We start from the raw sequence: 12,912 nt of genomic DNA on the forward strand, positions 1-12,912 counted from the left end.
CCTCTGCCTCCCAAGTGCTGGTATTAAAGGCGTGCGCCACCACGCCCGGCTATAATTTCTAACTTGTATAATATATGTTAGTTTATGTGATTTATGTTTGGGGCCACCTGCTGGATTGGATCGGAACAGGCAGGTGTATGTCTCTGGAGTCCATTTGATCTGTGACAGGTGGGTCCAAGTCTTAAGACTCTTGATTCCCAAAGTTTATATGAACTTTAGTTTTACAAAAGGATATACCATTGTATTGAAACCCATATTTTAGAAAAATAGTTAAGAGGTGTCAGACAACAGGAGTAGACTCGTGCGTTTGCGAGCTAGGAAAAGCTAAAGGTTTACAGCTGTCGATATGCAGATTGAACAGAGACGTGTTTAGCATGGGAAGCATCTTTAAGTTTATATTCAGAAGACAGCCAAAGGGAAGTGAACATCTTGAGCCTATGGCTGCATTGTTAACTGCCAGTGTTTCATTAGCTCAGAACTCCACTGATCAGTGTTAAAATTCTCAACTTTGAAGTGACAATCGCATGCAGGGAGAATATGAAACATTTCCCTTTTTTATACCTTAAATCGTTTCTTATATCTCTATAACTTGAAATTATATACATTAAAACATCTTCTTAGACCCTCCAACATTTATCACTTGCATTTAAACATCTTTCATCCGAAGGATTTTTTATTTCTAAATCATCACTAAGTTCTTTCACATCCTCTAACCTTCATCACTTGCATTTATCAGCCTCACACATTTTTCTTCGACTTTAACCTGCTGGGCTGGGTCAGAACTCACCTGTGCTTGTGCTCCATGTCACTGTCTCCTTGCCTGCCGCTTCCATCTGTGTCCCTCTGGGGGTCAGTGGGTGCTCCAGTCTGAGAGCATGGGGAGTGGGGCTGGAGGGGGACTGCTCCCTGGCTGGCACTGCCCGGCACACCTCCACTGTGGTGGTGCATGGTGACCTGCTCTGGGACTGCTTGCATCCTGGATGCTGCTTCTCTTCATGTCTAAGATCTAATCTATCCCTAGTTAGGGTCAGAAGACTGAAGGTATCTACAGGCACTTTACCTGGTCCATGCACATCATAATAATCTTTAAGTCATTCTCTAACCTTCTTCTGGTTGCTAAATTTACTGTACCTTCTTCAAGAAACCAAGGACAAACCTTCCCTACAAAATCTAAAACATTAAATGCAGTTGCTGTTGCCCTATTTTAGCAAAGCATGTTCTTAAGCATTTGTACAAAAAGTATATAATTGTTTCCATTTTGCATCTTTTTTTCCCTTTTTCCCTATGTCTTTTACTTTTTCCAAGCTCCCTTATCTGTGTTTTCCTGTGTCTATTACAAGAAACTCTCATTGCACTGAGCTCCTTTTTCTTCCTCAAGTACTCCCTTTCTCTTCATTGTCCTTCACTTGATCCCTTAACTCTTGGAGCTCCACCAACCTGCTGGAAACAGTCCTCTGAGGTGGGGAGTGAGGATAATTATAGAGAAGACAGAAAAAAGGATGTAAGAGACAGCTATGGGAGGGCTACAAGTCAATACCACATCAGCCTCTTGTTAGTTTTTCTTAGCCTTTTTATACCTCACAGTACTGTGGGAAGCAAAGCCACAAGCTAACAGGAACAACTGCTGAAATATACACATAAGGCATCAGTTCTCATCCAAAAGCCTTCCCTATTCCTCCCACCAAGGTCAATAGAATCTTCAGCCCCTCATCTTGAGCCTTGTACTCGATAGCTTTGTGTCAACTTGACACAGCTGGAGTTATCACAGAGAAAGGAGCTTCAATTGGGGAAGTGCCTCCATGAGATCCAGCTGTAAGGCATTTTCTCAATTAGTGATCAAAGGGGGAGGGCCCCTTGTGGGTAGTGCCATCTCTGGGCTGGTAGTCTTGGGTTCTATAAGAGAGTGAACTGAGCAAGCCAGTAAAGAACATCCCTCCATGGCTTCTGCATCAGCTCCTGCTTTCTGACCTGCTTGAGTTCCAGTCCTGCATCCTTTGGTGATCAACAGCAGTATGGAAATGTAAGCCGAATAAACCCTTTCCTCCCCAACTTGCTTCTTGGTCATGATGTTTGTGCAGGAATAGAAACCCTGACTAAGACAAGCCTAAAGTGCATTTTCTCTTATTGTTCCATGCTTCAACAGGCCAGGAAATCTGCCAACACCCCTGACCTGCCTTGACTCTGCCTGGCAGGCAGACTTTTATTTATTTTCTTTCTCTCTTCTTCACAGAAGCAGGCAAACAGCTTCTGACACAACCATGCCCTTTTACCCAGGTTCTAGATTAGGGGCATAAAGCTGCTTGTCACTCTGCAGGAGGAGCCCTCTACCCACCCTGTAGCATCTGGCACTGTTCTTACAGGAAGTAGGTTGTCAGGACCCAGAGCCTTTCCATAAAAATAATCCATTGTATTTTCTTCAGTTTTGGAGCACACATACACACACACACACACACACACACACACACACACCCCGCCTCCAGCTCTAGCTCTTTGGACCCAGGTGATGGAGAACCGTTCTTTCTGTTTCCAAAATCCCTTTGCCTTCTCTCCCTTTGAAGATAAAGTCTCTACAAAACCCTGGCTGTGCTGTAGTTCACTGTGTAGAGACTGGCCTTGATTTCACAGAGATCTGAATGGCTGTCCTGACTACGTTTGAGGAGCTTATGACTGGATTCCAAGCCAATGGAAGGGGCGCCCTTAGAATAAGCACACTTCAAAAGCAGGCTCCAGCCATAGGGAGAGGACGGTCAGCTAGACTTGTATTTATGGGCACCTACTCTGCTGACCACTCTAAGAGACTCCATAGCTAGACACAGGATCTGACATGTCTCAGAGTCACAGACTAGGTCTTGAAGAGATGTGTCAGGTGGTCTAGAAAACTATTCGGTTTCAGAAAAGCAGCTTTGTAAGTTTGGTTTTTTAAAGGGGTGGGGAGGACCAGGTGTGATAGTACACATCTTTAATCCCAGCACTCAGGAGGCAGAAGCAGGTAGTCTCTTGAGTTTGAGTCCAGCCTGGTCTACAGAGTGAGTTCCAGGACAGCCAGGGCTATGTAGAAGCTTCACAGAGGGAGATGCCTACATCTCATTATCTACTCCATTGACAGGTTCTGTGTGCTAGGGCATCCCACCTTGAGCAGTTTCTAGATAATCAGAACTCCTCCTGGGACATAGTTCCTGTTCTTATATACCAAGTGTCACTGTGTCTAGGGTGACAGACAGCTTTTTAAGGCAGTGAGTTTATCCTTATAGGGTCATTTTGCTCCCTTTGAAATATTTTCATTTTTGATGTTTAACCTACAAAGAATGAAGTGCCTCTTTCCTGGTAAAAGCTACTACTTGGGTTTTTTTTGTTTTTGTTTTTTCCAATTCATCAGAATACTGTGGGCATGAGTGAGTCATGGGTCATGGGTGTGTTTGTACTCCAGGGAATGGTGTTTATACTCTGCTCTCAAATAGCTGATGGGCAGGGAGGGGACAGCCGCCTGGTGTAAGGGGCCAGAAGCAGTGCTCCTCATGCTGGGGCTGCCAGTGGTGGCCTGAGGAGCACTCCATATGGACCCGGCCTGGGCAGCTTTGGAGCCCTGCCGAGGGCTGGGTGTCCCGTTTTAGATGACTGACTGTCCTGGGCTGGCATCTGAAGACCTTCATCCAGTCTGCCTGCTGACTCCTAACCCTGGTCTCCTTTCTGGCAGGCAGAGGTGGAGGAAACACTCAAGAGGCTTCAGAGCCAGAAAGGAGTGCAGGGCATCATCGTGGTGAACACAGAAGGTAGGCCCTTGTCCATCCTGCACCCAGGCAGGTCTCCAGAAAGCACCACACCACATACAGTGTCCTTCCTCAATCCTAAGGAGCCCAGATTCTTTTTTTTTTTTTTTTTTTTTAAAGATTTATTTATTTATTATATGTAAGTACACTGTAGCTGTCTTCAGACACTCCAGAAGAGGGCGTCAGATCTCATTACGGATGGTTGTGAGCCACCATGTGGTTGCTGGGATTTGAACTCAGGACCTTCGGAAGAGCAGTCGGGTGCTCTTACCTGCTGAGCCATCTCACCAGCCCCCAGATTCTTTCTCATTGTCTTTCTTTAAAACATTTCCAAGCCTGGCATGGTGGCGCAGGCCTTTGATCCCAGCACTTGGGAGGCAGAGGCAGGCGGATTTCTGAGTTCGAGGCCAGCCTGGTCTACAAAGTGAGTTCTAGAATAGCCAGAGCTATACAGAGAAACCCTGTCTCGAAAAACCAAAAAAAAAAAAAAAAAAAAAAAAAATGTATTTATTATCCTATGTAAGTACACTGTAGCACTGTAGCTGTCTTCAGACACCCCAGAAGAGGACAGCAGATCTCATTATGGATGGTTGTGAGCCACCATGTGGTTGCTAGGATTTAAACTCAGGACCTTCAGAAGAGCAGTCATCTCTCCAGCTTCTCTGATAGTATTCTTGTGATTTTTTTTTTCTTCCTTTTTTGAGGCAGGGTCTTGCTGTGTAACCTAAGCTATCCTGGAACGTAGGATCCTCCTGCTCTGCCTCCTGTGTGCTAGAGCCAAAGGCATGCACCACCTTAGAGATCTTAACTTAGTAAATATGAATTTTTTTCTCAGTTCCACTGCCCTGACAGATCACAGCTGTCAGTATTCTGTGTTTTTCAGTCCTTGTGATCATCCAACTTAATTCTCATGTGATAATCAGAGTTGTTAAGACTTGTTTTTGCGTTAAGGTAGATCTCTGTGAGTTTGAGGCCAGCAAGGTCTACAGAGTGAGTTCCAGGATAGCCAGGGCTACACAGAGACAGGAAGAAATTTTATTGATGATTGCCTCTCATTACAAAGTCAAAATTGTTTCTAAGATTTATTTTTTATTTTTATTTTCTGCATATGGGTGTTTTTGCCTGCATGTTAAGTGTCTACCATATGCATACATTTTTTGAGGAGCCATAAGAGAGTGTCAATTCCCTAGAACTGGAGTTACAGAAGGTTGAGAGCTGCCATGTGGGTGCTGGGAATCAAACCCAGGTCCTCTCTCTGGAAGAGCCATCTCTCTAGCCTACAGAACCAAGATTCAAATCTGTGTGCACCTGAGGGGTTTTTAGGCCCTAATGCCCAACAGCCCTAAGGACCAGCCTCGCAGAGAGGTTCATGGACCTGTCCAAGAGGCAGCAGATTGAAGTGGTAAAGATCCAGGGGAACCGAATAGACCCTGCTTCTGGCCCTGATCTGGTATACAGACAGATGGCTGGCTGATAGACTGGGGCATCAGACCCCGGTGTGCCAAGGCTGCAGACGCAGCTTGTAGGCATGAGCAGCCCAAGAAGATGGGTGTCTGAGATGGCTGAAGCTGTCAGTCTTCTCCATTGAAGGCTGTTCTCTGACCTTAGTTCAAGTTTTTACCCCTACTTAGAATGTGTACTGTTGCCAGTCTGCCTTCCAAGTCTTCCTTAGATTCTCCTCTTTGAGGAAGCTAAGCTCTAGGGCTGTTTACAACCACCTGTATCTCTAGTTCTGGAGGGTTTGATCCCCCTTCTAACCTCCTCAGGCTGCTACATGCACATGGTGTCCCCCGTTAGGAATACATACATATACATAAGTATTTTTAAAAAGAGAACAGCAGCTAAGTCTTTACATAGCAGTGAACCTGCAGTGTCACTACTCAGGAGGATCATGTTAAATTCCAAGCTATTTTGGTCCATATCATGAGTTCTAGGTCAGCCAAGGCTACATAATGAGACCCTGGTTCAAAGAGGAGGGTTTATTTATTTATTTACTTATTTTTACCATAACCCATTTTACCACAAGGAAATTGAGCTTCAGAGAGATCAAGAAGGCCTGTCATCTAGCACTTGGGAGGTAGAGGCCCAAGAACTGGGCTGAAAAAAATCATCCTCAGCTACATAGTGAGTTCAAGGACAGCATGCATGAGATCCTGGGCTCCGAAAGCCAAAGCGGGGAGGGTAGCTAAGGATGTACCCTAGTGGGCTTGTACAGCCTCTGCTTCGTCAGCAGAGTATCTGGCGCTCCTTGCTTCTAGCACGCCTCCGTTGGTACAGAATGTGTACCAGGTAGCAGTATGTAGTAAGTTTTTCTTTTCTCTGTGTTGGGGCTCAGGCTCCTTACATACTGGGCAAATGTTCTACCCACCAGCCACATTGAAGGGTTTGGGTAGATTTTTTTGTTCTGAGCGCACCTGACTGAACCATGCCTCAAAAATGTGGTTCTCCAGTAACCATGTAATTCTGCAAGCTACACAGTAAGGGCTTGAAGCTGGGTTGCCTAGTAGTGGTCGGCATCTGTGAGGCCCACCTCACGTTAAGGAGGGCGGCCCTTCTTCCCCTTTGCTCCCTTACCTTCTCTTTGCTAGTGAGCCACTGAATGGGTAAGTTTGCTGGCACCTTAACATTTGCCTACTTGATACATAAGCAAACTCATTCTATTATCCAAAGGTAAACTCCAGGAATAACTCAAATACCAACATCAGTTGATGTTTCACATGTAACCACAGATGCTAGTGGGCAAATGAGATTAGGTCCTGCCCCCAGGGAATTTATAGTCTGGTGGGAGATGTATAAAGGTCTACTTTCCTAATAGTGTTGTGCTGGGGTTGTAACTTCTAAAGAAAAACTGCATGGTACTGGGATGTCATCAGACGGGAGGGTCCTTCCTTTAGGACCATCCCACTGTGGATAGATTACAGTGGGCACCAGTCACACTGCCACCCTCAGCTGTAGAGAGGCCTCACAGGGCTCAGGGCTGCATGTTTTTGCCACCTAGGACCCAATAGCGTTGAGGCCCCAGCCTCAGTCCCTTAAAGACAAATGACCACTGTAGCCTATTCCTGCCTTCATTGTCCTGCTCAGCTGCTTCACAGGTTCCTGGTGCCTCATAAAATACGGGTGCAAGGCTAATCTCCAGGCTGTTTGTTCACTCTTGGCCTGACTTGCTGGGCCCATGTCTAGCCACTTGGATGTAAGGAGTACCTGTAATACATTCTTCGCCAGTGTTGAGACTTCTCTTGGATGGAGCCTTCTGACAGGTCATAGCCAATTCACAGGCACCTGATAACAGAATGTGGCTCAAGCCGCATCCCTCACCATCATGACAGCAGGCACCAGTGATGACAGTCGGACACCCAGTGGTTCAGTTTAATTTAATTGTTCAGTCTTCAAAAAGAGAGACTTAATACAGAATGATAGTCATTGGCTGGTTAATTATACCAGTAAAATCCAACTCTAAGCATCCAGCAACAGGGGGATGCTAGAGGTATGGACTCTCTTACTTCATGGGCTCTTTATGATTTGTTGTTGTCTTAGGGTTTTACTGCTGTGAACAGACACCATGACCAAGGCAACTCTTAAGACAACATTTAATTGGGACTGGCTCACAGGTTCAGAGGTTCAGTCAATTATCAAGGTGGGAGCATGGCAGCATCAAGGCAGTCATGGTACAGGAGGAGTTGAGAATTCTACATCTTTATCTGAAGGCTGCTATAAAGACTGGCTCCCACAGTGAGGATCTTAAATATAGCCCACATCCACAGTGACATACCTACCTCCTAATGGTGCCATTCTCTGGTCCAAGCACATACAAATCATCACGGTTATGTTGTGCTAGGTACTGGACCCAGGACTCAGACTACACAGAGAAATTCACTTTACCACTGAGCTACACTTCCAACCTCTGACTGGGCTGTTTTAGAAGACACTCACATAGAAACACACTGGGGTAGGAAAGCATCCTCATATCCTTATGCTTACAGCTTAGCCAGCCTTACCAAAACCAGTAATGGGGTTATGTCTGGTATGTCTCAGCATAAGTGGACCTCTTTTCTTTCTTCTTCCTTTTCAACCTCTTTGTGTATATGAGCACTGTTTTCCTGTACATCTGCATGACAAAAGAGGACTTCAGATCCCATTACAGATGTTTGTGAGCCACCATGTGCTTGCTGGGAATTGAACTCAGGACCTTGGGAACAACAATCAGTGCTCTTAACCCAATTGAGCCATCTCCAATCTCTTTTCTGCTTGGTTTTGATTTGTCCTTCCCACAGGCATTCCCATCAAGAGCACAATGGACAATCCCACCACTACACAGTATGCCAACCTCATGCACAACTTCATCTTGAAGGCGCGGAGCACTGTGCGTGAGATTGACCCCCAGAATGACCTAACCTTCCTTCGAATTCGCTCCAAGAAAAATGAAATTATGGTGGCACCAGGTAAGGGTTCTTGCACCTTCACATTTAGTTTCTGAACCTGTGGCTTATCAGGAAAGTGTGGCACAGTAATGTTTCCACAGGTTCAAGGTAGGCCTAGTGGGTGTAGAGGCAACTTGCATCACTGCCCAGTCACTATCAGATGGCATCCACCAGTGATCTTCAGCAAGCCTCATAGAGGAATTGTGGCTTCATGAAGGAGAAAGACACAAACATTAATGCTGGTCATTCTCAGCTTGGTAAGAATTCCATAAACATGTGGGACATGGAAGGGTTGATCAGTTCTGCCTGGGCAATGAACAAAGATTTCTCAGAAAAAGGAATGTTGAAGCTGAATCTTAAGAGCCAGGAAAATGAGTCAGAAGGGTGGGAAAGCTATTTCTATATGAAAAAGAATTTATAGTCCTGTTTCCGACCCATGTAGCCAGCTCCCCACTACCATTGGAGCAGATTGCTATTTTGAGTCACCAGTAACAAGCTTGGCTGGTAGTATAAGCATGCCTGTGTTTAGGCCTTAGGGTCATTCTCAGTAATGAAATGCTCCCAGTAGGAGGAGCCCACAAGGGTGGGAACTACAGAGGCAGGCATGGGGTTGCCTCCTACTCTGCCTCCTCTAACTCACACAGACTAGAGTGGCACAGACAGACTCTACAGGACTTCTCTGTGGTTACCTCTCCCTGTCCTTCTGCCAAGCCATGGCTGGACATGCATGAGTTCTTATATAATGGTGCCTCAGTTTGCAGAACAGGTCAATAACTAAGGAAGGTATAAAAAGTGGATCCAATTTACAAGGTGCCTCAGAGCCCAGACTCGGCTGTGTGGATCTGATCCTGTGAGCTGAGTCTATGGCAGGAAGTGCTCTGTTTATGAGTTGAGGTGCTAGACATAACACAGGCCTTTAATCCCAGCACTCAGGAGGCAGAGGCAGGTGGATCTCCGAGTTCGAGGCCAGCCTGGCGTAGAGTGATTTCCAGGACAATCAGAGCTACTCACACCCTGTTGGGGTTGGGGGCACTAGCCAGTCCCAGCAGCAGGCCAGTGTGGCTTCTGTTCCCAGGCCTCATGCTCCAGCCCATTCTGCCTGGCTGGAAAGATGGGGAGGGGAACCTGAGTCACTCACAAAAGCACTGTCGTGCATTTATGTTATGTAAGTTTAACTGATGCTTTCCACAGCCACATCTGTAAGATATCAGGCAGAGGCCTGTGCTGTTGTGATCCTCTGGGATATACACCATTGGGCAGAATATGTAAGATCATAGAGCTAAACCTTACAGTCAAATTTTAATGAAAAGTCTGCCCTGCCCCAACTTCCTGCTGTGGGACAATGGAGGACAGATCTGTTTCCATAAAACTGGGATTGGGGTTCACCTTTCTGCTTAAATGGTTATGTCAGCACAGACTTGAGGTGCCCAGTGGCAGACCTAGAAACTCAGTGTGAAGGAAAGATTACGTACACGGTGACACGGAGACAGACACTTAGACAGTGTCACCTCAAGCTCCAGAGATGTTTGGGAGTCCTGACCACACAGGTCTCAGCTCAGAGCAATAGCACCTCCAGTTTGTCCTTGAAAACCATGGACATTCAGAGTCTCTGAGGATTGTTGGTGCGTTGAGTTGGGGTTCACAGGCTATGTGGCTCCAGTCTCATCAGTGGAAGTAAGTGACCAGAGCCTCACATGGAGAGCATATGGAAAAGTCTGCAGGCAGTGTACATGCTGGCACTTGACCTGGCTGGTCCAGTGTCTCCCACTCATGCTGTAGTTATGCTGAAGGTTGTGTGGCATGTTGAGGTGGCCGTAACGGTGCAGTTTCTTGGGGGCCACCACACTGCTACACCCCTTCCTGGGCCTTCTCACACACCATCCTCCTGCTGGAACAAGCCTTTGATTCCTTACTGCCTTGCTAACCAGCTACTTAGCTACATTTCCACCGTTTCTGTTTTCCACAGTAAGTTCTGTGAGGGCAGGGACTTGTAAGCAGTATTTAACAAATTCATTCAAATGGATTTTGTTGTTTTGAGATAAGGTTTCTCTACATAGCCTCAGTTATTCTGGAACTTACTATGTAGACCAAGCTGACCTTGAACTCAGATACTGCCACTCAGGTACTGGGATCAAGGCATATGCCACCAGGTCTAGTTCCTAGATGGCTTTAATTTCCTCCCATTGCAGAGATTTCCCCTATTGTGGATTAGGGTTAGAGGGTTAGAGTTAAGGATGTCTGGGGCATAGTGTCTAAACCTCTATGTATTTGTGTCTGGGAAGATGTATGTCCTTGCAGTATCAGTGGAGGTCAAAAGCGAGCACCAGATGCCCCTGAGGCTGGACGAACAGAACATTATGAGCTGCCACCTGAGCTAGGGACTAACTGCAGGGTCTTTGCAAAAGCAGCGAGTGTTCTTAACCAGTTGCTGAGCTCTGTCCCCAGCCCCTGGGATATTTCTGATGGAAATCAGTACTACATACTTTTTTTTTATCCAGTTTTATGTGGTCAATCCAGAAGTGCTGGGTCTGGGGTCAGACGGGCCGTGAGAAGGGCTGGACTGCCCAAGGCTTGCCGCAGGGCAGCCCCTGCATGGCCCCACTGTGCAGTGTTGGGGCTGGAACAACCCAGCCTGGAAGGAAGAGGTCCAATCTCTTCTTACAGAAGTGGACTGCTTATGGCTCCCCAGAAGCTTAGCGCTTCATAGTTTAACACATTTGTAACATAGTGATTTATTGGTCTCACAAAGCAACTTTACTACATCCTGGCTATCCAAATGGCTCAGCCAGTAAAGGCTCTTGTTGCTAAACCTGACCACCTGAGCTCGAGTCTTGGCTTCTACATGGTAGAAGGCTAGCCACTTTGAAAAGCTCCAGCAAGAACCACTCTTCTGAGCTCTGTCTGCCTGCTCAGCATGTGTGTGAGCACAGAGAGAGCGCAGTTTCCAGTGGACGATCATAAGACACGGCCTCCTACAGTACTTGTAGTATTGCACAATTTAGAATTTATGTTGGGTGTGTATATTTTTGCTTTTAGCTTGTTAATTATGTGTGCAGATTGCTTAGCTATGAAACTGTAGTCACCTGTAGTAAGTTGTCATGGCTTATTAGGAAAGTAGCCCACTAGCACCCATCTGGAGTGATTTTGGGGTTCATTGAGGTGCCCTGACAGAGCTAATCCTGCAGATACAGGCCATGCCCAGAGCGTAAGGGCAGTTTCCGTCTACCCTCAGACTACTGTCCTCATCGAGATCAGGGCATCCAGGCACGAGCCCGTGTTTGACATGGTCGGTCAGCGGAGAACCTGCATCTACAATACATTAAATGACTTTGGGATTGAGGGTGTACATCAGTGTTCACATTTCTAGCATTTACAAGACCCTGGCTTTAAGTCCTAGTACTCCAAGAAATGATCAAAAATCAGTGAGGTTTGCCCAGACAGAAAGCACTCTGCCCTGTTTTCTTGATAAATGAGGCCTGTCCATTTCTGTGGAGAGTGATTCATGAGATTATCACTGGAAAATGCTTCAAAGCAGCAAATACCTTCCTGTGACTTTTCAAAGTATTCTTGGGTGAGGGATGCATATTGAGGAAGGTACAGATCAGCAACAGGCCAGGCCAGTCAGCAGGCTTCAGAGAATGGACTAAGGTATCTGTCAGTCATATTATTAAAAGCTTACGTTAATGTTTGTGTGTCCGTGTGTGCACACGTGCACACTCAGTACTGCAGAGGTCAGAGTACAACCCTTAGGAATGTGTGAGTCTTGGTCGTGGGGGTTGAACTCAGGTTATCAGGTCATCTTACCAGCCTCCAGATCTTATCTTGATTAATAATAAAAATTAAAAGAGCATGCTGCAGAGGCAGTTAGTTCACTACCACATCTCATGGAGACTTCACTTCCCAGCAGCCAGTTGGCAGCCAGTAAGGAACTTGTTGGTTACTTCCTGTTCCAGCTATGGGAAGTAGCCTGCCCCTGATGCTCTTCTGAGAGCTCCCGCTCCTGCGTTAGTGTGGTTAGTGATCACAGTTAACCTCTCCTGATCTTTCTATGTTTTTCTCTTTTCCAGATAAAGACTATTTCCTGATTGTGATTCAGAATCCAACTGAATAAGCCACTGTCCTGGCTTCCTATGTCATTCCTTAATTTAATGTCCCCCAAGAATATTAGTGCTAATCATGTCAGTGGGCACATGGTGGTTGCCTGAGCCCATGTAGACCATGCCATTGATCAAGGGTCGCTCTGCCCACCCTACAAGGAGCACCTCTGATGATCCAGTCAGCCCCTGGGGAAGCTCAGTTCGCCCTTTCAGGCTTTGGAATGAGAGCTTATAAGCCCACACCCAGCTCTCTGCTAACCTTCAGTTCACCTTGTCCCCCTTGGAAAGCTGTTTTTGTTTTTTAAAGTAAAAATTACTTCAACCCCCCTACTGGCTGTTGTGTCTTTACTAGATTGGAAAGGCCTATCTATGTTAGCACATGGTCAGCTGAACACACCCACAACTTCTAGCCACTGGCAGGTTTTCATGGCTCCTGGGCCTGCTCCTCCTAGCCTCTGTGGCACACTTCCTGAACAGGGTTTGGTATGTACTCAAGCCCTGGTCCCTGGCCTTTTATTTTAGACCCCTCTTTCTATTGCATTGCTCTAAGCAAAGGCAGAGAGTGGCGAGTACCAAGGAGCCACAGGGCACCTCGGGAGCTCACCATTGCATTGAAACTACCTGAGA

The 12,912-nt window shown here is 46.3% G+C and overlaps 1 protein-coding gene across 1 annotated transcript in view; it reads left to right on the forward strand.

Annotated features, from left to right (window-relative positions):
• The window catches only part of Dynlrb1 (dynein light chain roadblock-type 1), a 22,536-nt gene extending 9,920 nt beyond the window's left edge, over positions 1–12,616 (forward strand). Inside the window, exons 2-4 of the mRNA XM_021194134.1 lie at positions 3,695–3,770; positions 8,042–8,209; positions 12,256–12,616. Coding sequence (XP_021049793.1) covers positions 3,695–3,770; positions 8,042–8,209; positions 12,256–12,299 — 288 coding nt within the window. The 3' untranslated portion in view covers positions 12,300–12,616. The remainder of the gene's footprint in view (positions 1–3,694; positions 3,771–8,041; positions 8,210–12,255) is intronic.
• The last annotated feature ends 296 nt before the right edge of the window (positions 12,617–12,912 follow it).

The sequence above is a fragment of the Mus pahari genome, chromosome 3, assembly GCF_900095145.1.
Source record: "Mus pahari chromosome 3, PAHARI_EIJ_v1.1, whole genome shotgun sequence".
NCBI classification, from domain to species: Eukaryota; Metazoa; Chordata; class Mammalia; order Rodentia; family Muridae; genus Mus; species Mus pahari.